General features: G+C 35.9%; 2 protein-coding genes and 1 long non-coding RNA gene across 3 annotated transcripts; all 3 read left to right on the forward strand.

Annotated features, from left to right (window-relative positions):
* Positions 1 to 1,752: 1,752 nt before the first annotated feature.
* LOC147543733 (small ribosomal subunit protein eS30z/eS30y/eS30x) lies at positions 1,753 to 3,900 on the forward strand. Its single transcript, XM_086636217.1, has 3 exons — positions 1,753 to 1,879; positions 1,995 to 2,132; positions 3,618 to 3,900. Exons 1-3 carry the CDS (start codon positions 1,876 to 1,878, stop codon positions 3,662 to 3,664), a joined length of 189 nt encoding a protein of 62 aa, XP_086492343.1. The 5' UTR covers positions 1,753 to 1,875; the 3' UTR covers positions 3,665 to 3,900.
* Positions 3,901 to 6,736: 2,836 nt separating this feature from the next.
* LOC147543734 (glycosyltransferase BC10-like) lies at positions 6,737 to 11,791 on the forward strand. The gene is made up of 3 exons (XM_086636803.1): positions 6,737 to 7,136; positions 7,407 to 8,044; positions 10,873 to 11,791. Exons 2-3 carry the CDS (start codon positions 7,532 to 7,534, stop codon positions 11,509 to 11,511), a joined length of 1,152 nt encoding a protein of 383 aa, XP_086492929.1. The 5' UTR covers positions 6,737 to 7,136; positions 7,407 to 7,531; the 3' UTR covers positions 11,512 to 11,791.
* A 10,912-nt stretch (positions 11,792 to 22,703) lies between these two features.
* On the forward strand, positions 22,704 to 23,584 carry LOC147543735 (uncharacterized). Its single transcript, XR_015224003.1, has 2 exons — positions 22,704 to 23,426; positions 23,468 to 23,584. It is a non-coding gene; the product is annotated as an uncharacterized LOC147543735 (long non-coding RNA).
* The last annotated feature ends 2,131 nt before the right edge of the window (positions 23,585 to 25,715 follow it).

The raw sequence follows: 25,715 nt of genomic DNA on the forward strand, positions 1-25,715 counted from the left end.
AAACTCAAATTTGATTTTGGAAATCCACATAACAAAATTGAAAAAGATAAAAGAAAGACAAATCAAACAAAAAACAAATATTTTCAAACAGAAAGTATAGAGATTTCGATTGAGAGGAAACACTAACCTTGCCGAATTGAACTAAATTACAATGAAATTAAGCAAAAAAAAAATTTAAACATCAGAAACCATAATTTTAAAGATGAGAAGAGTTATGTCCGATCCAGTCTAAAGTTGTGTCTTTTGATATGGACAACTATATGCACTCGGGATGTGTTTGGATGAATCCAACGGTTGGGATTAGTGGTGATGTGGGATGAACGACAATATTTATCGAGGGGTTTCTCCCAGTCGACACCCATCCATTTGTTTTATTATATAGATATTTATTACAAATATTTATATTGGTCAGTCTGGCTTTAGCGGTTTCCACAACCCTAGTTGTAGGCAAACCAAGTTGGTTTCGGTTGATTGATTTTTGCACCAAAAATCGGTTGGTTCGATTGGGTCCAATCGACCAATGCTTACAATAGGAATTGTATATTTATATGTGAAGGCTTATTATTATATCTCATTTTGAACGAACGACGTAACTTTTCAACCATATTTTACACACAACAAAGGAATGAGAATACTAAGAATAGTAATCATGTAATGTGATTCATGGTAGTCGTAATATCTTACCAAAAAGTTTGACTCGATCATAAATGAAACTTGTAAAAATTGATTTTATCTGTAAATTATTTCATTGATGTTTCAATGGAAAGGACATCATAAATCCACCAACACCGACCTCCTAGTGTGAGAATTCCCCTTGCGGAAGAATAATATTGTCCCTTAGGTTGTGGTTCATGGTGCATTCTTTACACCAAACACTATTATGGAATGCGATTCCTAGTAATCGTATTATATTCGTGACAAACATGTGTTCATGGAGTAATGATACAATACTCGCTAGTTGCACTTCTTTCTTAAATATACCTCGTCGTAGACAAAACGAATAGTTTGCGACTGAAAGAAAGAGAGAAAGTATACGAGGAAAATACTATTGGAAGAAAAACTTAAACAAACAACGCCTAAAGTCAACTAATGGAACTATGGTCAACAATCTTGATTGGAGAGGTTACCAAGTTGGTTTCTACCCTCTAGGTCAAAGGTTCGACCCCTTCAAGTATACTCACCTTTCAAAAAAGAAGCTAATGGAAAATGATCTAGCAAGAAAAATCATGGGCAGATTTGGGAGATAATCCAAATGAACAGTTGCGATTGATTTGTTAACTTTCTCTTTATTTGTGCCATAAATCAAGAGGAAAATTCGTGTGTTGATTTGAAATTTTCTTCTAAACCTGGTCGGGGATTTCCCTTGCTAACCGTTGAATGAAAATAGGATCTTGGGGCCGCTTTGGAGTACGAAGGTCAAATTTTTTAAGATTGGACTTTAAGAGTCATTGCATTTGAGTGACATTGATACATCATGATTATAATATGTAATACATCACGATTTGGACGAACACTATAACCGCCAATTAAAACATCTTGGACTCATATTGGGGTCAAATTTTAATAGTCAATCAATCCGTTTCTGAATTTGGACGGACCTGATGAAATGGGCGCCTACCCTACTTGGGTGCCTGATGGGCCTAAGTCAAAGATGTACTCAGTTCATGACTAAGAGAGCCTGTAGAATTTTCAGATGGAAGGCCCACATAGATCGGCCCATCGCAAGTCCCAGGGGAACATATAATTTGATCCCCCACCACGAAGTCCCGAAACCCTAACCCTAACGAAATTTAAGCAAGAAACTGGTCTTCTTCCTTCCGTCTCTCAAGAAGCCAGAACAGAGTAGTAGCGGCAGAGAAACCCTAACAATCAACCATGGGTGTGACTTCTAACTCCCAGTTTTCTTATCATCCTTGTTACGAATTCCGAATTTGATGTTTCTAGTTGTGAATTTGTTCAAGAATTGATTGATTTTTGGTTACTTTGAAATGCAGGTAAGGTTCACGGATCTTTGGCTCGTGCTGGTAAGGTGAGAGGTCAAACACCTAAAGTAGCGAAGCAAGACAAGAAGAAGAAGCCCAGAGGTAGGGCTCACAAGAGGATGCAGTACAACAGACGATTTGTCACTGCTGGTATGTCTCTCTTAACTTTCTCTCTCTCTCTCTCTACTTTTATCTATGTTTGATCTTCTATCTTGAATTTTTAATGGTATATTTCTATTGGAAGGAATTGTGGTTAGTTATGGATTATCAATTTCTGATTTGTGTTGGTTAATGATGAAACCATGAAAAATATTTTGAAAGAATTAAAACCCATAAACCATTTTCGTAATCTTTTGTTGTTGTGTGCTATATTCATTTCTAAAAATCATAATTGTGGTTAGTTTAGGAATAGATGCTACTGAGCTCCAATTTTAGGGTTTGAATTAAGGAAGTTTTAAAGGGCCCTCCTAATAGTGTTATTGGCCCCTCACACCCCTTTGACTTCGGAAATATAGTTAGGCTGCATTTGGTTAGGGGAGCACTGAATTGGTGGACTCGGGCTGAATTTTGTAACAATATTGACTCAAGGACCATCCAATTCAACTCCGATGTTCTGGAGTTGAAAATGGTGGCCGTGAGGCGAAATTTGTAACCAATTTCGGTCGGAGTCAATTGATTTAAGTGCTATTGAGTAGTGGTGGTAGGGTGCAACCACAAATCTGTTCGAAGTTCAAACCCACCGATTTTTTTACATAACAACGGGCTGGTCCTACAGTTTGACCCACAATCGATAGTTTTACAAACGCTTTCTCTAATTATTAAAGTTAACCATAGTTGAGACTAACTGATTTGAACCAAAACACAAATAAAACTACCGAGCCTATCCAATTTGGATTCATCTAAGAAGAAGTGCTCAGCCCCTTTAAAATCGGTGGACTTGAACCGATATTTGTAGCCAAATTGGCTTGAGTCAACCAATTTGTAAGTTGATAAAAAGAGGGATTGCGTGTTTTAGTGAGGGCTTTTAGCCATCATTTTCTGGAATAAGAGGGTGCCACTAACGGGAGGTGTCTTCAAAACTTTCCTTTGAATAAATTTGCAAAGTAACAACATTGTGCATTAGTAAGTTCGTAGATTGTATTGGAATGTTGTAGTTGTGATGCCACCAGACCACCACCCTATTACTTTTGTGCGTCGATTCCTGCATGAACTTTTGACTTAGTAGCATTCATCTTCCTAGTTCGCTATGAAACGCATGCCTGAATAGATTAGTGGTCTAACACTGGAACTACCGTGCCTTGCATGCAAAAGATCTTAGGACTGAGAAATTGGCAATTCCTTACCTCTCTCATCGTCAGGAATGTGTACTTTAAGTCGATTAAATTATCAATTCTTATCCCTTTAAGATACTTTTTTCATTTCACTTAACTGATCTGGAGATCTTTAGCAAAGTAATACTAATGAGAAAAAGTGATGAAACTGATATTCAGGCTTTTGCTTTCTTTAATGCATGAATTTCTATTAGCCATTTAACTATTTCAGTTGTTATTATGGTGTTCCAATACTCAAATGTTTATCTCATTTCTGTAAAAGAATTCTGTGATTGACAGTCGAGTTTTTTTCTGTATATTTCAGTTGTTGGATTTGGCAAGAAGAGGGGACCTAACTCATCAGAGAAGTAAGCTCCCAAGTAGGGTTTATGTTATTGAACATCAGTTGCTTCTTCAGCTAGCTAGGGAGAAGTTTTTTGTTCTTTAGAAGATATTAGAGTTGCCTGCTTATGAACGGGGTTTTGCTCTTTATTATGGAACTTTCTTTTATCATCATATTTTGATGTTTGATATTTGTTTAAAGATTTGAATTCGAAGATAATTTAGGAACTACTGGATTTTAATTGAGTTGAAGTCTTTCTCGTCCATATGAGATGTTTGATTTTTTTTTTTTTTTTTTCTCATTTGTCTAAAGTCAGACTCATTTCAATCGATTTAAATAGACCCATAAATTCATGTCGGACGGAAGCAAGCTTGTTAAAATTTGAATCAAGACAATTCTTTTTATTTTTTTGGAAGTAAGACAATTCAAACTATCCAAAATTAACTTTTTTTTTTTTGTTGAACATCCAAAATTAACTTTGAAAAAATAAGCTAAAACCAAACCTGAAATCTGTAGATGTAGTAATATGATGTTTATTTTTTGGGTACTTCTAAAGGCACTTTCCGGAAATCTTATTGACTCGGGTCAATGACTATTGACCCGAGTTCTCTATAAGCACCTGTTTTTTGTGTGGGCGACATTCAACTCCTTTTACTTCTTCAAAGTTAATTTTGGAGGTGCCTTTAGAAGTACCCGAGTCAATAAAATTAATTAAGATCCCAATTTGGAAAAAGAATTAATTAAGATCCTAATTTGGTTCAGATTTTGTGAGAGATGGGTGGAGAAGGTTAGGGTTAACTCCACTTTGACCGGTGCCTACATAGTTGGACGGTGTTAGGTGCTAATAGAAATGGATGCTAGCAACCTTTTGGCCCAGTACCTTTAGAGCCACCCTTATTTTTTTTAATAATTTGTAATTTTCTTAGGTTGCATACTATAGTCATTTTGATAGAATTGGACCTTGAAGCAATTTTTTCGTATGCATTTGTTTTTGGCTAAAAATATATGGGATTTGGGAAGAAGATCTGAATTTTTTCAAAATATAATTTTATTAGGAAATAGAACCCAAAATAACATTAGCTTATGCACTTTTGAAAAAGAAGATATGCTTGTGACGATTTGAATTTATTTATGATTTCTAGGATTTCTCTACTACTCTACCTACTCCATCAACATTAGCTTACGCACTTCTTAATTGTTATTGCCAACTGCCAAGCTACATGAAAAGCTGACGAATCTCTCTCTACTCCCACCAACTCCAGTTTCTTTGGCTTAATATCTTTCATTCTTAACAAAGATAGTCAAAAAAATCAAAATCCTATCTGTCTCAAAAGAAAATTTGCTCTAAAGAAACTAATAAGTATATCATGTGTTCACATGATCTCATAAGAAAATACTTATATTTTAGTAGTAATGTTTCTATAAGCATGTAACTTCAAATCTTTATTTGAAAGCCAACTCACTTTATGATAATATATAGTTTGTTTAGAAATTGGGACCAGTTCGATTAGGAATAATATGTAAGTACAAATTCTGTAACATGGTTTGTTGGTAAGCAAAGATATCCAGTCAGCTTCCTCAATCACCTCACCTTCTTCTTTTTTTGTTGCATGTATAAATAAATAACTTCCCCAGTGCCTAAAACCATAACTTTAGTGATGTGCCCATTCAGACGCGATTGTCGAATATGAGACATAAATGGTGTTTCTTAGGTTTGAATTTGAATTTCATTTGCATATAATTTACTCATGTTATTTTGAGTTCTATTTCCTAATAAAATTATATTTTAATTGAAGTTATTTTGGTAACTCAATTTATTTTTGAGTTACCACCAACATCACCACTACCTCGCATACAAGAGTAGTCGTGGAAATCATAAAAAATTCAATTAAAATCAAGTATCTCTATGAAAAAGAAAAATAAAATTATCAAAAGTAAATTGAGTTATCAAACTAACTTTTTTACTTATAAGTAACATTTTTGTCAAATATACTTTTGAAATTTTTTTACTTTTTTAAAGCAAAAGAACTTCTACTTTTGGTTGCCAAACGACACCTAAGAATTTAGCGTTTGAGTGTTGCATTAGAGATGCTGTCAAAATGAAAACTCAAAGTGCCACTTAAGTTTTTTTGAGTTTTGTTTTCAAAAAACTCTCTCTAATGCAACACTCAATTTGGAGGCCAGGGCTTTGGGGAAAACTAAATAGTTTCCAGGGTGTGAAGACTTGGTAAAAAATTTGTCAATTTTGTTTGACAATTTTATTTTGTAAATTGTCAGGAGGAAAAATAAAAAATCTCTACCTCACCTCATCATCTTCACCGGCGAAGGTCGCCGGCCGGTCAATTTTTCGGCCGGCGACCTTCAAACATTAAAAAAAACAAATATTTCTCTCTCCTCTCTCTCTCTCTAAAAAAAAATAAATTTTTTTTATTTATTTTAAGACCTAGATCTGGTCTGTTCTTGAAGAACATACCAGATCTTGGTCCGTTCTGTTCGTGAGGAACAGGTCTGTTCTTAGAGAGAGAGATCATTTAATGTTGAGATATCTCAAGAAGAAACTTAATATTTGAGATTTCAATTGACCACTCAATATTAAAAACAAATCTACCCATCTAAGAAATGACACCTAAGTTATTTTCAAACTTTTAGAGTGTTGCATTGGAGATGTCTTTTGAGTTGAAGATCTCAATACTAACATCTAGGAAAGAGAAACTCAATTGAGCCTTGACACATATGATAATTGGAGTTTCTTTTGGAGTTTTGCTTTGGAGATGGGAGATTGTGAGAGAAAAGTGAAGGAGAAGAAGAACCTTCCGTCCTGTACTCTCTCTCTAAAGAATTACTGATAAAGAAAATCGAAGATAAACCTTTAACAGATTAAAGGTCCACAGATTTAGTCAATTTTTCAAAAGAGATAGCCACGTCATCACGTAAAAAGCATTTGTCAAACTCTTTCAGAACGTAGCATTCGGTGTTTTATATTGCCAAACGACACCCTAACAGGATTGTGTTCCATCAAACTGATATTCCAAAACGAATTTCTTAATAAATAAATAAAATACATTACCATACAAGAAAAGAAAAAAAATACTGCAAAAGAAGCGAACAAAAGTAGACGTCCGACAAACGCAAACACGCACATATATGACATATCCAACTTCTCAACGTTGAATACCACGTTTTCCTCTCTCTCTCTCTCTCTCTCTCTCTAGATTTATGATCTCCCCACAGACCTTCCCTTCCTCCTTTACTCATGGTCAATTTCTGCAACGCGGAACTCTCAACTTGACCACTCTCTCTCTCTCTCTCTCTCTCTCTCTCTCTCTCTCTCTCTCTCTTCTGTCTCTCTCTTTCGGATCTTTCTTTCTCTCACTATCTACAAAAAAAATTACATAGCTTCAATATATTTGGTATTATTAGCTTGATTCAATCTTGACAACTGATATCTCAGATAAGTTCATTTCGAATGAGATCAACTTCTATCTTTTGTTACTTGACAAGGTAAGTAAATCATTATATATACCTTTTGAATTTACTACACAATCTATCTTCTTCTTTTTCTTCACTCATTATTAGGTATATAAAGGTGGTCAACATTTATCTAGTCTTTGATCGAATTGATTAAAACCCATGTTTGATTCTTGCTATAGCCCTGGAAAATCGAATACCCATTTCTTCTTTTAGCATATATTTTTTCAGATCTCAATAAAATTTTTGATTGTCGACAAATTTGGGAAGAAATTGAACCATATTACATTGTTTTCTGTTCAGGATGATATTGATATTGATCAAGAGTAATTAGTACAACTTTGGGGATGTAGAAAGGGTTGCTATTGAGTCATTGAAAACAAGATTATCTTGGTCGAATATTGATATATTGGTTGCCTTCTTCTAAGATGGCATTAGAGGAAGGCAAAGAATCCACACCCACAACCACTGTTACAAGGCCAATCCATTCTAGGATTTTGCCTCATAAGTTACTTTTTTTATTACTGCTGTTTTTAGTTCTGGGTATTGGTTTACCATTGCTAAGTATGCATATGATTCGATATTTTGGAGTTCAGAATGTAATTACCTTATCAAAAGCAAATTTCCCTCATTGTTTCGAGCAACCCGGTACTCTAAAGAATTGGATCAAACCTCCTTCTAATTTGATGCACACAATGAGTGATAAGGAATTACTTTGGAGAGCATCTTTTGTTCCTCGTTTGAAGAAGTATCCGTTCATAAGAGTTCCCAAGATTGCATTCTTGTTCTTGACAAGAGGACCCTTACCTTTGGCACCTGTTTGGGATATGTTCCTCAAGGGGCATGAAGGATTTTATTCAATCTATATTCATTCATTACCATCTTATAAGCCCAATTTTCCCGCCACATCTGTCTTCTACCGTAGACAGATCCCTAGCCAGGTAAAACACACCCTTACTCAGTCTTCTTTTTTTAACTTGTATTCCGTCAAAATAATTTTGTTGTATCAATGTATCATTAGGGACTACTTTTTCTCTATTTTAAAATGCCAGAAGCGTGGTTATATTTAAAAGTACAGATAAGCTAACGACAATATTAGGTTTGTCTTCGTGGATTTTTGTGCATGCTCTATAGATTGTTTTTTTTTTTTCCAAATAAAATGATCAATTATACATATACATCTGAAGTCTGACAGACGTACGACTGCCTTCAGATAAAATCTTGTTATTCATTCCACCGACTCACCTAACCATATCATTGTCTACATGTAATCATGTGGAACGTTCGCATATTCTGTTTTTAGCAAGATTTGGTGATATACAAGGACACCTTACGGATAAGATTACTTGCTTTTTGAATAGTAAGCTAGTATTAACTTGTTAAGTGCTCATAATGTTGAGTTTAACCGTTTTGGATGGTAAAAGTCAACACTGATTATAATAAAATTACATGCTCTCACGTGTTCTACTTGAAAAGGGAAAATCACATAAGTGCAGCACACTAGTCCTTATAGCGTGAACTCCAATTTTCCTCATAAGAGATGCTTGTTCGATCGGCCAGTGTTATACTTTACTTTTAAATGTTTCTTTGTTTATACTTTATATCCCTTTCAACTTGATAAACGAATTAACCTAGTGGTATTCCTTGTTCTCTAAAAGTGTATCCAGATGATATTTTCTAACATGTGATGTAGTACCTCTTGGTAATGCTTTAATGCTGGTTAGGGTTTTTCATATTGGCCTACAAGAATGTAACTTTTCCAAAGAAGTTCTGGACTTTGAACATTAAAATTTGTCTTCAAGTGGCCGATTAGTGCAAATAAACGATTTAGTTCGTGGGCCTGTGACCCAATGGTTGCGTACACCAGAAATCAGGTCTTGGATTTGAGTTTTGGAGTCCATAATTTTGTCTTTAGATTTTTCTGATGAACTTTGTAGGCCTTAATTAAAGTAAAGGTGGTTCTTAGTGGCATTAATGGTTTCATTATCATGGCCTTTAGGGCATTTGTCAATGTTTGATGTTCTCTCTGTGATATTTTATCTGTTTATGTGCTTAATCCATCCTTATGAGGTACCCTTCCGATATGGTTTAATGGTAACTACATGTCATGCTATTATGTTATAATGCTTCTTCAAATAAAAAACAGTTGGTGCTTCAGCTTGCAGTTGGCTCAAACTTCCTGCATTCCTTTTCATTTCTCATCAAACAAATGGCATCTTCTTTTGGAAATCCTAGCTATTCTTAGCCTGATATTGGGGAATGTTTAGATTCGTTCTTATCCCAATCAAGTAGTTTTAGGTCTTTGTGAGATGAGTCTCTCCTGTCCATAACTAAGATCCTCCCTAGAACTTCCCTTATGTATCTAACATTGTGGACACACCCATCTACCTCTCAGTTTCAACTTGATTGTAATAGAATTCTTAGCACGAACAGAACAACACGAGATATCAACATTTAAAACAGAAAGCAGAAAGTAAGTAGTAAAATATAATGGAATACCAGCAGTTGGTGTAATCTAAATAAACAACATTATATCTTACACTATACCAACAGTTGGACTGAAAATTTGCTATAGCAAAATATTGGATACATGCCTTCTGATAACCACTTCTACTCCCCAGATCCTCACCAAGAGAGATAAGAAATCATTGTCATCTATGTTCTGCCTCGTCCTTCTGCACTTTAGCAACAATCCGCAGCTGGTATTCTTGAAAGTGAAAAGTAAAACCCTTGTAGTAGATTCACTTACCAATGAATATAAACTGAGGTTTTCAGTGTTTACTCTTTACAGAATAAACATATCTCCATCCTCCAGGATGGAGCTGCATCATGAGGGCACTCTTTTGCTTTCACCAATGAGTTTTTTATTGCACATGTTTGTCCCATCAGGCTCTAGGTTTTGGGCTCTTAAACTCTTATTATGAGCCTATATGGCATATCGTAATTGTTCATATATGAGTTTTAGTGATTCCAGGTCTGATTTAGAGTCCACATATGTTGTAGCTTGTGAGCCTTTATAATCCCTTGAGGCACTGAAAATGGGAATTACGTTTTTGGTTTTGTGTTTGAAGTCACTATTCCGTATTTTAAGTTTCTTTTTTTGTGTTTGTGGAACTTCCCCCGATCGTGACATAATCAAGGCTCATAAAATGCTTAACCATGCCGCAAAAATTTCTCGTTATTCCTCAAGTTAGTTATATAAATTTCTACACATACACAGCATGTTGAGTAGTTGATGGTAGTAGTACTTCCTGCCATTTTCAGCGAAGCATTCGGTTATGCACATTAACTGACAGGCCAATTGATCCAGGACCTTATTCTGGCCCAACAGGGACAGCAGAAAATATCATACAGGCAACAAGCAGCTGAGCAGCCAATTAGGGTTTATGAGTTTTAATGTGGTTAGAAAATCAACTGTTTCTGAACTATAATGTCCGTTTATCTTTGTTAAATACCTATTTGTGGGGGTAAACTTGCTAAGCAAGTTAGCCTAAGGTAGGAATCGTAGTACTCTTTTAGGTGGGTTTAGGATTCTTGAAATAGCCCAAATGTTGGTTTTTGTAGCTCTAGAAGTGGGCTGTAAATAGACTTAATATTCGTTATTTTTCATTCTTCAATAACTGAAAAAGCATGATTGGTGAAAATATACTCTTTCTGTTCGTTCATCGTTTTATGCCTGTGTTAATGGCTATCTAGTTTATAATTATTAGGTTTTGTTCTTAGTCTTCCACATCGGTGAATATAATGTCATTTTGTTTTTACTTTGAAGGTGACTGAATGGGGAAGAATGAGTCTATGCGACGCTGAGAGACGACTTCTTGCAAATGCATTACTTGATATCTCCAATGAACGTTTCATCCTCGTCTCTGAATCATGTGTTCCACTCTTCAACTTCACAACAATCTACCATTACTTAACAAGATCCCGACATAGTTTCATTGGTGCATTCGATGATCCAGGCCCATTTGGGAGAGGACGCTACAATTATAACATGGAACCAGAAGTCAACTTAACACAATGGCGTAAAGGGTCTCAATGGTTTGAAATCAACCGACACCATGCAATTAGCATTGTCGAAGATACAATTTTCTACCCAAAGTTTGAGCAATTCTGTAGACCGGCATGTTATGTCGATGAACACTATTTCCCGACTTTGTTGACCATTCAATCGCCAAATCTTATAGCAAACCGGACTATAACTTGGGTTGACTGGTCAAGGGGTGGACCACATCCGGCTACATTTGGGAAAGCTGATATTACAGAGGAATTTCTAACGAGAGTTCGTGAAGGTCACAGTTGTCTTTACAATAATCAAACATCTTCAATCTGTTTTCTTTTCGCAAGGAAGTTCGCCCCTAGTACGTTGGAACCTTTGTTACAATTTGCGCCTAAAGTTTTTCACCTTTGATCTGTCATCAACATACCAACTTTTGATTGTTCTTCTCCAGAAGACTTCAGAGTCGAAGATGATTGAACCAGGTTCTGAACTTTACCTTCTATAGTGGATTATACTAGTTTCTTTGTTACAGTTTTGGGTTTATAGACTTTTCTTTTATGTCTGTGATACGACTTTCTGTACAGAAAACTAGAAACGCTTGGATATATCCCTGTATCCAAGTTTATATATGTAGAACTTCAGTAGATATTCAATCTAGTGATCTTGGTTGCGGCCATTAAAGGGTAGAAAAGAATCTAGCTTGATCATTACCAGGTTAGTATCAATGGGTAGACTTTGTTTATGATATCTCTCCTATCTGCTTTTACTATAGTTGTAAAAGTTTCTGGCTTTCTGATCTTGTTTGTAAAGCTTCTAATAGTGTAAGTTGCCTCACATTCTGTAGTAATTAATGCTAGATGCTAGAAAGTAGAATATGTCGTTCCGTGCCCTAAGAGTATGCTGTATGCGCGTGTAGCATGTGCCCGAAAGTCAGCAAGTACACACCCCGTATTTCTCGAAATTGAGGTAAAGTGGAGCGTACCCCAAAATGAATTTTCAGGATAACCATTCAAAGATGAATGAGTTCCCTTCGGGTTAGGACACCCTATCTTTTGTGCTTGTGAGTTGGAGGAGTTGTTCTGTTTATGGAAATAAATCGCATACCATCATGAAAGCTAATTATATGTCACTGGTACGAAATTAAGATACAAGATTACAATACAGAGTGAAGATCGAATGAGCAATCCGTAACTAGTAGGCAATTCACTATTGTTTTAACTTGAACTGCTACTTAAATATGTCGACCTTCTAAGTTTTTGTGTTGAGTAATGCAATGGAACAAGAAAACTAGAAAGACTCGCGGCAAAAATCCTGTGTGGCTTGTCTGATTCATGATTCAGTAGATCAGAATCATTGGGAACATGAAACTTAGCAAGCCACATATGGTTTCTGCTTAGAGTCTACCTCTTGTTCCCTAGCATTTTTCTTTTGTGATTATCTCGTCATGCATGCCGTAGATTCAAAATTCCATGCCGCCTACCAAGTCTCTAAAGGCCCGGGCAACGAGGATGCGAGCCAGGGCGGCCGGGCCAATATTTACTAGATAAGGTCTAATTTTCATTTCTCTTATACAGATGTTTAGTTCCATCACCGTAGTGTGTTTTGGGCTTTCTAACCTATTTATAAACAACATTTTAAATTTTTTTTTTTGTTAGAGTCAAGTTATATTTTTTTTTGTTAAAAATTCAAAATTTATATTTTTTTTTTGTTAAAACCCCATATTTGTATTTTGTTTGGTTAAAAACCAATATATTTTACAAAGTTGTTGTAAGGTGTTGCAAAGTTATTGTAAGGTGTTGCAAAGCTGGCGCAAAGTGTTGCAAAGCTGTCGTAAAGTTGTTGGAAGTTGTTGCAAGGTGTTGCAAAGTTGTCGTAAGGTGTTGTAAAGCTGACGCAGGCGGTTGCAAATTAAAAAAGTACCTAAGGAGCAGAAGACAAAAAAAATTGACTGTTTTTTTTTCACCAAAACAAAAAATATGCTGGAATTTTGACCAAATTTCCTATCCGAGTTTGTGAGAATTTTTTTCCTTATCTTTTCCTTAGGGGAGCTAATCTACAATTCCACTCAAACGTGAGACTAAGCTTTCTACGGGGAGGAGTTTTTCTTTTTGAGAAATCGACTACGATCTATGTTAGTTATTACAAGTTATACACCATTAAAATGTGATACGCATGATACCCGCCCATATTAATCTAATAATTAAAGGGGGCCTAAAGCCCAACAACATATAACCTAAAGTCCAACAACATATAACCTAAAGTCCAACAAATCTATTATTACTTTATATCTTTAACAAAACAAATTTCAATAACTATGAATTCCACTTCCTCTAAGAATGGAACCTCGGACCTCCAAAATTTTGAAGTCTATGTCAAGACTATCAACCACTTGAGCAACTAAGTGTTGACTACGAGAGAGGAATTAACATCACATTTCGAGGCAAACTTATATATATATATAGACATATTTCTTTTTACCTTATTTATATTTATGTTCGCATAATAGAAATTTGTATTTTATTACAGCGTTGTGTTTTCCTTTATAAATTTGTAGATACAGTTCAAGAGATAATATTTAATAAGGTCGACAATTTTTTTTATTTTGTACTGTAGATTTCGAGTTCAAATTAACCTGTTATCTCTTACGAGATTTTGTGAGAATGTAATACTCTAAGCTTTAACAAATATTGATATTGTTTCCGTATTTGACACTAAATTTAAGTATATAAGGTACAAAATTCTGTCTCTAGCAAAGGCTGTGTAAGTTTACCCAAAGTTTGAGCACGCTCCTATAACGCAAGTGCTAGACTTTTGCCCAAACCATGTTCGACTATCATTTCTAGAAATATTTCCTATATTAACACTTGTATCATTGTTTGTTTCACTTTTTTTTTTTTGTTGAAATTGTTCCACTCATTCTCCTCATTTCTGCTATTCGAGAGGATTATATGGCGAAATTTTACACCATTAGAGTTGGTTATGTTTTGATGATTATAATGAAAATTTTACTTTAATGATCTGACCTGATAACTATTATGGCGACGCATAAAACTGTAATATATTTATACAATGGTCTATTTGAAATTTTATTGTTACTTTCAGAGAGATGGCCAATTATTTAAACTTTCACGTTTGTAGAGAAAAGGGACGACGAGACAGAGACAAAAAAAAGACCACAACATTGAATTGATAATTGCAGATTAAAAAACATACAAGAAAGTGATGATGAAGAGGTGGTGGTTCATTTTGATAAAAATAAGCCAAGGTTTAGCTCATCTTAGGTTGTAAAAGGTAGAGAGAGAGTGAGTGAGAGTGAGAGGGGGTTGTGTCTTGTTTTGCTTGTGGGGTTGGTTTTCTTTTTCTTTACTTTATGGGTTAAATTTAGGTGTCTTTCATGCCACCTATACATGACTTAGTTGGTTAACTTTGAGTTGGCAAATGAGTTGATTTTCACAAAAGGGTTTCATATTAATTTTTTTTTTTCTTGAAATGTATCATGTTAATTTTTTTTTGATGAAATTGTATCATGTTAATTGATGTAGCAAAATAACACCATCAGGTAGTGTAATTTACTGGTAAAAGTTCCACTAAGATGGGGTGAAAGATTTGTGAAATTGAAGTGAACCTTGTAAGGGCCAAAATTTGTTTTAGGTTGTGGCTCAGGCCCCACCTACTTTGCACAACGTCATTTTGGGTCTAACTTACTCGCCTACTGGTTGGACAATCTCTAACGAGGAATCCGATCACTAAAGGTCAAATGACTTCGAAGCCCATGCAAACGACCATCTAGACAACCACTTATCCGTGAAAAGAGATAATACTTCAAATGCCACGTGGTCGCCCACAACCGACCTTGAGGGTTGTCGATTCAACCTCAACTCCAATGATCTCGCTACATATCTTTTCATTAGGTCAGTCGAGGACCCCTCACCACCTAAAATATCTCGAAGTCATCTCAGACTACGAATAGTCTATAGTCGAGGAGGTGCAATCGCATGGTCAAGCTAATCAAGGCGATATATTGACGGCTTGAATGAGTCTCCCTTACTGTTAGGGGCCATCCTCAACCACAAATAGAAGGGGACTCCGACTTGAAAGGACGTCGAATGTCAGCTAGAAAACGACTCAAATATTCTTTCAACCACTCTATTGATCTAATATCCTCTCTCGCACTTATTATCTTCTAACTGATCATTTCAAACTACGATCTTCTACCTTCAAGCTCCAACACCCTTGAAGCTCTTTGAGACATATACGAGTCGAGCTCGATAAAGTAGACAGTTACTCGATTGAGCTCGAGCTTAAGCAAACAACCAGAGACACCAGTTGAGCTTGAACATCTTACTACTCGCATCGGCTCGGCACAAGTACCCCAGTCTCTACAGGTCTAACTAGAACTTCGTCCATCTGAAAATCTAAACCCCAAGTTCTTGGTGGGCCACCAATCGACCTTCTTTTAATTATGTGATTTTCTATGGTCCACAACGGTAGATCATATACTTCCTATATGTGAAAACAAAGTAGTTAGTTCTAACCTGATTCAGCCAATTGACAAGATTTATGTGATATCCCCAGGTGAAAGAGCTTTATAAGATTGTGAGATATGTATACAACAAATCACATGGGCTTTGATGCCATATAATTCCTCTTCAACAAAAAAAAATGTCATATAATACCAATTTATAAACTTGAACATCCTCTTAATTCAATGGTTACATATTAAAGTTAAACTAACTACTTCCACTTTTTCAATTTAACTCTGTGTGTAAATTCCTCTCCATGATATTTCATACAAGTAAATAGAAATATTGTTTGATCCGAAATTTAGGGTTAGGGTCGAACATAGCCAAAAATTAATGTCATCGGTTCTTATCTGGAGAGAGAAATACCCTGACTAGTGGATATACCGATTTTCAACCTGCAATCGCCAATCGGCTTCCATACTTCGGACCAAATAGCATTTCTCATGCGGAGGAAACATGTCATATGTTGACGGCATCATGTTAACAAATGAAATGTGGTCCTAATTAAAAATGAAAAGCTGAGGACTGTAGGTCCATGATCCTTCTCAAAATAATGTACCCCATGTGATGTGAATGAGTGGGGAGCTGAGTCAGGTAACCTAACTGGGAGGATACTCCAACTGAGAAAGTGGCAAATCCAATTCTTTATAGCATTTCCAAAGAACCTATACTTCAAAGTCTAATGGGTGGAATTCAAATCTTTAAAGATATCATCTCCAAGACACCAAGTGTGGAGCCCCATGAACACTAATTCTTTTGCTTCAACTCCTAGGTTTAATGTAATAGAATCCCTCCCATGACTTTAATTCTTTTGCTTTTAATTTTTTAATGTAAGTAAGTTCGGGTTTGGGTTATATATGTCGAAAATTTAGCTGTATCAACCAGAGACTTTTCTAAAAAATTAATGTATTCAGAATAACCAAATTCATTTGGTTTGTTATGGTAAGGAAATATCTCTCTATATAAACTCGTTCTCCGTAATATCAATTTATCCTAACATATGATATACGATTGATCAGCTTCGCTTGATTAATTCCATAAGGCTCTTAAGTCTAAATCCAACTAAATTGATTTGAGTTGATTTAATTCGGTCCAAAAGAACATTCTGGTTTAGATCGTACTGTTTCATTCAGCCAACCTAATCCATGCCTACTCCTACTCTATCTCTCACTCTACACTAAATTTTAGTTCGACCCGTTTGGACGAAAAATTGAACTCCAAATTTTATTCTATCGTGTAAAAGGTTTGAAGTAAAATTGTATAGTAGAGTCTGGAATTTCGAACCACACCCTTATGTTTATCAAGCTTTTAGGCATTGGCAATGACAGGATGGAAGTAATCCCCAAGCATTGTTCAGGATTTTGAGGACGAGACATAAAAGTCTGGTATCATCATGTTATTGTTGGTAAGGGTTTATTGTGTGTCCCCTCATATTAGCCTTGGTTGGAGTCTCAAAAATTGTTGCCCTACAATCTCCACTGAAATTTGAATAAGAAAATTTCGGGATGTGTTTGGATCACGTACTTTGACATATGTCCACATTCCATTAACATCAAAATTTCGGGGGTTGTGTTATTAGGTCAGGTTATTTGAAATATCCTCAAATATTTGTAGGTTATTAGTTTGGTTCAAATGTCAATGTTTGTGTTACCCGTTTTAGACATTTAAAATATATTTTTTATTCGTTCGCGATAGTTTAAAAGTCTTCGAGTCGTTATGTTATTCGTTAGGGACCCAAAATCGCGGCCATTCAAGACATTTTTAGTTTCATAGAAATTTGAAGACATTTTGTGTAAATTTTGAGGACTTTTAAATAGAAAATGTGTTTTGGAATTATGTAAGACTAGGGTATATCCCGTGCCATAGGACACGGACACTTGTATCAATCAAATGTTACGAAATTTATTATTATATTTTATTGAGAGAGAGAGAGAGAGATTTTTATTAGTTATTATTTTTTTGTTTATTTTATCTTGAATTAGTTATTATTTTATTGAGAGAGAGAGAGATTTTAATTTCTTTTTTTAACCCTTGAAATTTATTTTGTTTATTTTTTTCTTAAATTAGTTATTTTATTTCTAAGAAGGAAAGGATTATTGTTTTTTAAATAGGTAACTTTATTTCTACGAAAATTTATTTTGTTTATATTTTTTTTTTGTTTTTCCTGAGTGTCCCATTGGAGATGCTCTAAGAACCCAAAAGAACTTTGAACATAGAGAATAAAGACTCGGAACGGACGACTTCCCCCCTTTTTGAGGAATGCATATTGATGGACTACACTTTCATATGTTATTTGAATGATCTAATTTCGTTTTAGCTTCTAACTTGTGACCAACTCAACGTTTTGGCCCCATAAGTGTACGTCAGTTCGTTTTGGTTCTCAAGGACCAAAAAATAAAACTCTTTCCGCATATATCCTTGGGGGCCAAAAACAACTTAAATCCACATCATCTCTCCCTATCTCTTCCACTTCATCTTTTCCTTCGCCACTTCATCATCTTCTCCTACGAAGGTCGATGGTTGACCATTTACTATAGCAAACCTTTAAACTAAAAAAGCAAATTAAAATTAATATTTTTGGCCCTAAGGGAACTTCCAAAAATAATTGATTTTTTTTATTTTTGGGAAACAAAACAAATTGTCGAACACTTACGGAGCCCAAAACAGTGAATCAGTCAGAAATTGGAGACTTGAATAAATATTGGTTTCTGATCGATGGACAACACTTTTGAACATGTAGTCCATAACTACGCAACCAAGTTGTAATTCATAACTAACTAAAGAAAACTACTGTTAATCAGTGATGGAACCTAAATAGTGGGTTCGAGAGAAGGAAGGAAAATCTTGTGTTTTTTTATGCCAGTATTAGAGATCTTGAAGAATTTATCTTGTAGATAATCAATTATTCCCTTCTTTACTAAGGGGAGTGGTCACGTGGTAGAGAACTTGAGAAGGTTGTGAAATTTGAGTTGGGATATTTTTTTTCTATAATGTAAAGCGTAAAATTATGTTTTATACCCAATGCGGTTACAAATTCCAAAATGATCTAAATTAGATAAATATTTCTTGTTTTAATAATCCAAATGAACATTCCTTTGTGTATTTCAGGTGGGGAAAGTTTAAAGGCATTTGCACCGAAGTATGGTCGTGTATATGTCTTCCCATGAAGTTTGGAGGTCTAGGTACTCACCCCCCGCAATTGGACAATACCGCTCCCCTTAGCAAGCTTGCTTGGAGGCTTAAGATTGAACCAATTCGATCTGGTTAAAATTGCTCAAAGCCAAATATTTCAACAAGTCGGCTACACCAGCCCCAGCCAAACAAGCACATTCATGGATGTGGAGAGTAATAAGGAAACACTATGACCTCATCACGAACTTAACCACATGTGAAGTGCATAATGACTCTCCCATCAACATTTGGACTGATTACTGGATCCCAGTCACCCCTCTTCCTCAACCTAATACTACTGGTTCCAATCTTACGACAGTTTCCCAACTAATTCAGAATAACCAATGGAAGGACCAGATCCTTGTAGCCAACTTTGATGGAACCATTTGAAATCTTATTAAAGTGATTCCCCTACCTGACAATGTGCCGGATCAAATGAAGTGGATCTTAACTCCTCCGATAAGTTCTCCATGAAATCCATGTATCAACAGTTAAGCTTAGTACAAAATCCGAATTGCTGCTCCAGAGGTCTGCAGAGCTGCTCTAGAATTTTTCTTCGGAGACCCTTAGCTTCCTTGGATGATGCTTCCCCTACTAGTTTCGTGTCATCGGCGAAAAGCCAATGATTCATTTCTTAGTTGGTTGAGGGGTGACCGATCCGGTCAGTCAAGAAATAGGAAAACGAAAAAAGGTGTGTCTAGTCTGGTGTAGCTAATGTGACTTTCTCGATCTTGAGTTCCTCTTCTTTCTCTCTCTTGACCAATCCTTAAGGGAGAGGGGGAGCAAAAGCCAAAAGGATACTCTCTTTAGTCCCTATTTGGTTAATATGAAGTGGGGTATGACCCTACCACTTCTTTACCTTTTACTTGACTATTTTACTATATGAAAACAGCAGAAGTAGAGGGATCAACCTTAGGAGTCAGTCCCCCGACGTACCCAAGATCTTCGAAACAAAAAAGTAAGGACCCCGATTTCATGATGAACTCGCTGCGTATTTTCTACAGGAAGCATCCCAACCAGCAGCTTAAGAAGGAGTTCCGGTGCCAATTTCATACCCTTTTCCAAAATAAGGTAGTGCTCTTACCTTCCGGTCTACTGGTACGGAAATTACCTTTGATTTTTCCCCTAAATTCTTTCCCTATCACTATCTTTGCCCTTTTCAGCACCCGAAAGATCTCCTACTAAACATATAGATTTGCATGCTTCTCTAGCTTCATCCACACCATTGTCGCAGTGGTTGCCTTGAGAAAGCGATCCCTGCAGTCTCGGAACCAACACCCCGTAGGTAACATCCGACTTGCACGCATCAATGTCCGTCGTCTTGTCCTGTCCCGATGTATCATATATAGATACCTCTCTCTAATATCAACCCTCACCTTCCCCCAACTGGTCTTTCATATGATTCATGAATACCATTCCGTATCCACCTTTTTCTTTGGAAATGTTGCACGGGAGCTCTTCCCGTTAGACAGAGGATCGACAAATATATAGGAAATCGACATACTTGTCCTAATTGTAATCAAACTGAATCGCCTGCACATGCTTTACTTCATTGTCATTTTGCAAAAAATATTTGGTTTTACTTCAACATAAAATCGTCTAACATTCCCTCCATCTCTGAATGAATCTTCTCTTGGCATGACTCTCAACAAATTAACCACACACCTACGATTATTCACTTTGCCACTATTTCATGGAACATCTGGAAAGCCAGATGTGATCACTGCTTTTAACACATCATTAACTCTACTTACCAAGTCATACAACAAATCATGGCTTTCGCTCAGATGAACAGAGACCTGAAAAAACTTAAAAATAAAAAAAAATCTAGATGGCAACTTCCTAATTCACCTTTTTTTAAAGATTAATGTAGATGCCTCTTTTACAGATATTAATGCTTGCATTAGGATCAATTTCATCATTCATGATCATCATGCAAAATTTATTGACGTTAAAGTTCAAAAGTGGCGTGCTCACACAAGTGAGGAAAGTGAGCCACATGCAATACTAAATGGAATCCGTTGGGTGGTGGATCATAACCACATGTATATCATTATTGAAAGCGATAACCTTAATCTCATTCAACATCTGCAAAATCCCAGGAACTCTATTCAATTGCAATCGATGAATCACATACAATCTATAAAGGAACTTTTACGAAAGTTCCATACTATCTGATTTGCTTACATTGAAAGTGAGCCCCAGCAGACAAACTGGTGAAATAGTCTAGGAAAACTAATAGCAATAAAGTCTGGCAATACATTCCCAAGATCCAATGAAACATATATTGTAATTATACTTTTTTGATGTGACACTAAGAGCATCTCCAATGGGACACTCTAACAAAAACTCTATAAATCTTAATTGTCAAGTGTCAATAGAGATTTTCTTCCCTAAATGTTAACATAGAGACACTCTAATTTTTGTTGGTCTCGAATGGAGATTTCTAATGTCTATATACTTAATACACATGTCCCTCTTCTATCCAATAGATAAAAAGTAGTTGAAAAGCAAAGTTTTCTATTGGTTGAAATTTTAAAATAACACTTAGAGAGTCTCAAGTAGACACTCTCATTTTAGAGTTTCTCTCTCTAGACACTCTATAATAAATGTGTCCATCTCATATTAGAGTGTCTAACAAAGTGTTTCATTGGAGATGGTTTTTTAACAAAAACTCTAAAAAGTCATATGTGACACTCTAAGTGTTAGAAATTAAGTGTCCCATTTGAGATGCCCTTAGAGAGTCTCTTTTGAGGGGTCTCTATTAATAAATGCTCTACATCATCATTGAGTGCCTAACAGATTGTCCCATTGGAGATGTTTTTTTAACAAAATCTCTATAAATGCTAAGTGGCACTCTAAATTTTAGAGTTTGAGTGTGTCATTGGTAGGGGTGGCATTTTTGCCCGGAACCCACCCACCCACGACCGTCCGAGTCCGAAGAGTCCGTGGCCGTCCGATGCCCGAATCGTTCCATTCCCGCCTGACCGAAAGAGCTTAAGCGGACAAACGCGGGCATAAGTCCTTACCCGGTGATCCGTCCGAGTTCGCCCGCTTATATAGTCCGTTCGACCGAACCCGTCCGTTTTATCCTACCCGTTATACCCGCCCGCCTATATGATTGATTTTAAGTCTTTAGATTTGTAGGATTAGCTACAACCGTTAGATTTCAATAGTAAAAATATATAACTCTAGAAATCACATTTCTTAATCTTGTCTTTGCCTCTCTACTTCTCGAGTCTCTTTCTTCTCCAAAATCTCAATATCTAATCAGTAACCAATAGAATCCACAGTATACCGATTGTAATCCATGAGAAGTAGAATATAACCGATCGTAATCCATGAGAAATCCCAGTGATTATCTTTTAATTTTGTATTCATTTACTTTTTAGAATTGTAAAGTGGGAGTTTATAAATGTTTATTTAGTTGCTAAACAAATTTAATTTGAGATGCAAATTTCTTTATTTGTTCATTAGCGACCGGTGCCCGGCCGATCGATACCCGATTTGACCGACTATCAAACGGTCACGGACGAACACTTTATTGGAGAAAAATCCGAAATGTTCACTCGTTTTGTCCGGATGTCTGAGTGGACACTTAGGACTTGTGCCCGAACCTGTTGAGTTAGTGTCCATTTCCTGCCCGTCCGGACCGATTCCCACCCCTAGTCATTGGAGATGCTATAAGCCTGAAATGGATTTTAGCGGAAGCTCCGTTCTAAAAGTGTTTCCACCAAACACACCCTTAGACCAAACAAAAGGGCATGTGTGCTCTTAACGACCAGCTGTCAGTAAATAGAACTCCAGCCTGTTAAATCGGGTAGCTGCCGGTTCCAACTCCAAATACCTACCCGTTTCTCCCAAAACATTCGTCTATATAAGAAATTTTCGCCTCCTTCACCGCCATTCATCCCTCATAAAAATCTTACAGACCTTCACATTTTCTCTCTCTAAAACGTCCTTTTTCTCTCTCTCTCTCAACTTCGAAGAAAATGGAGGGTTTCAGTTGCAGCAGAGCTTCAATAATTTCTCTAATGGTGATAATGTTCGCCATTTTCTCTTTCATCGGTAACACTTATGCTGCTGCTGATGCACCAGCTCCTAGCCCTACATCAGCTGCTGGTTCTGTATCTCCTTCTATCGCCGTCGCTTTCTTTGTTTCCTTCGTTACTTTCTTCGCCGGATCTCTCTTCTATTGAAGTTCCTTCATATTCAATGGTGACTTAACCTTTAACGTTTCTATGTAGTTCCTCTCTCTCTAACCTTCATTTCTCTTGTTTAATTTCCTTTCTAGTAGACATAATCCTTTACAGTTTCTGTTATGAATCGAAACTTCACTATTGATATTTACTTTACAATCATCATCTTACCTGATTCTGTTGCTAGTAGAAGATCTGCAGAATAAAATTGAAGATTAGTAAAAGAATTGAAGAATATGATGTTTGAGATTTCTCAATGTGTGTTGTTAGGTTGATTTTCAGTTCAATTTCTCTCTCTTCTTTTATCTAGATGATGATGATGATGGAATTTATGCTTATGTGATTTCTGATTCTCTGTTATATAGAAATTCTCTTCTTCAATTTTAATGCTTGTTCAATTACAGTTTTTAGGTTTTTAGTGGACATTTTTTAGGTTTTGGATAGTTTTTTTTTTTTTTTTTTTTGATGAGAGAGGTTTTGGATAGTTGCTTTTCATTTTGATTTTGACATGGACCATTAATATTTGTTCATCAGTGAATATATTCAACAAAAAAAAAAGTGACTCACTTTGAAACCTAATTTTGAGATAAATCAGATGGTTGGATTAAGTTACAACACAATTTTGGCACAATAGGGTAGGAAATGAGTGGTAGTTCTTCATGGGAAAATTCTTATCATTTTCACATGGGGTTTGCACTTGACTTGGCAGTAAGATGGACACTAATTTACCTACCATAAAGGCCCCAAACTGATTCTCTAGACTAATTGCATTTGTGGTTAACATTTCATAGGAAAGAACAATTGTGATTCTACTATTTATGAATAAAGTAGTTGGACTTGACCAAGAGTGATCTATTTCGTCAACTAGGCCTGTAAACGCGGTAGCTTATCGGATCGGATATAGGCGTATCCGAATCTGATAAGCTATCCGAATTCGATAATTATCCGACGGATATTAGAAATCAATATCCGAATCCGACCGATAATATTAACGGATATGGATAATATCCGATATCCAAAACTTTAACAAAATGTCAAAATTTTTCTTTAAATTTTTAACCATTAGATCTAAATAATAAATCTCAACCATACATTTTATATATTATTATGAATAAATTTAAATTTTGATTAATTCTTTATATTTTTATCGGATACGGGTATTTATCGGATCGAATATGAGGGTATCCGTATCCGATATCCGATAAGCAGATATCCGATAAGAAATATCCGAATCCGAAATTTCAGATATTTTTTTTTAAATTCGAATACGGATGCGGATCGGATATCGAATATTCAGATATCCATTGAGAGGCTTATCGTCAACAACATTTGGTTGGAGTGGTTGCCAAATTCGTTTCCACCCTATAGGTCGGGGGTTCGAGACACGGCGTCACACTCCTCTTAAAGTATGCAGACATTTATAAAAAGAATGAAGTTAACATTCTTGCTTACTCCCTCTTCTTATTCATGAAACAACAAGGGCTTCTGAAAAGGGGTGGTTTCTTGTCTGGTTCCTTATCAAATACCAAATGACCCCTCTTTCGTTTTTCCATCAAAGTTCGGTTAAGGTTAGTTTCTATCTTCCAATTTTACCTTTGTTAGATTGCATTTTGCACATCTTTATTTTTTTTGTTGAAGGACATATCATCTTTATTTAGTTGCTTGTGTTCACATAAAAAAAATAAAATATTTTTAGCATTTATTTGAGAAGATTTTGATTTGTCTTATTTTTTCTCTCTCTCATTTGTTTCAATCACATCCCTATCTCACTCTATTTCCATCTCTCTCTTCCCTCCTGGTGGGACAAATAAATTTTGTGAAAATAAGAAACTTAAAAGAAATAGAAAATTTGTTTGTAATTTTACTTAATTTTGTGAAAATTAGAATCTTAAAAGAAATAGAAAATTCGTGTGTACTTTTACTTTCTGAGAGTTTTAGCAGTGTTTGAATTGTAGTCATAGTTGTTTAGTAGTACCTTCGTTACGTTTATTCATATTTCATAAAAACTAGCCATTTCATCATAATCACGTCTTTAACACAGACGTTCCATTTCATAGGCAGTCATTACCAGCTTAGGGTGGCACTTCAGTGGGTACACGGTCACTACCAATACATATACCGTTCATTGCGGTGTTAGGTGATCCTATAGTCCCACATGGGGAGAAGGACTATATAGCAACCAAGAATATAATGTTTGGGTCCTTTCTACTCATTATCCATTGGTTTTGAGTTGGATGACCACAAAATTTAACATGGTATCCTGCTGACTGACGTCAATAAGTCAAGAATAGACTAGAAGTTCAGCGGGTCAACCCGTCTCAAGGCAATAGGACCACTATATCTGAAAAGATCACCCACCTAAGCCCAGAACTGGGAGGTCGGCTAAATCCTCTAAGGAACTTCAGTCCTGTTACGTTTAGAACACAACCAGGTCTGCCATAAAGAATAAGGGATCTACATAAGCAAGACCGATGCCTTACACCTTGAATATAGGAAGAAGAAGCGTGCCACACGCTTATCGATGTAATCCTGAATCTTCCTGAAGGTCTAAGCCGGCTAAGATATTAAATGTTCAGATAACTTGGGCTTCAAGAGTCTCAAAGGAGGAAACATCTCATAGAAGATCTATCAACTCGGTAGGATATTTACGAAGTATCCTTGAACATAGGAACTTCTTATTGTACTAGATACGAGATAAACTAAAAAAGAAACCGTAACTACA

Source organism: Eschscholzia californica, unplaced genomic scaffold (genome assembly GCF_041429995.1).
Source record: "Eschscholzia californica isolate CP2 unplaced genomic scaffold, dmEscCali1.0.p SCAF_4, whole genome shotgun sequence".
Taxonomy (NCBI): Eukaryota; Viridiplantae; Streptophyta; class Magnoliopsida; order Ranunculales; family Papaveraceae; genus Eschscholzia; species Eschscholzia californica.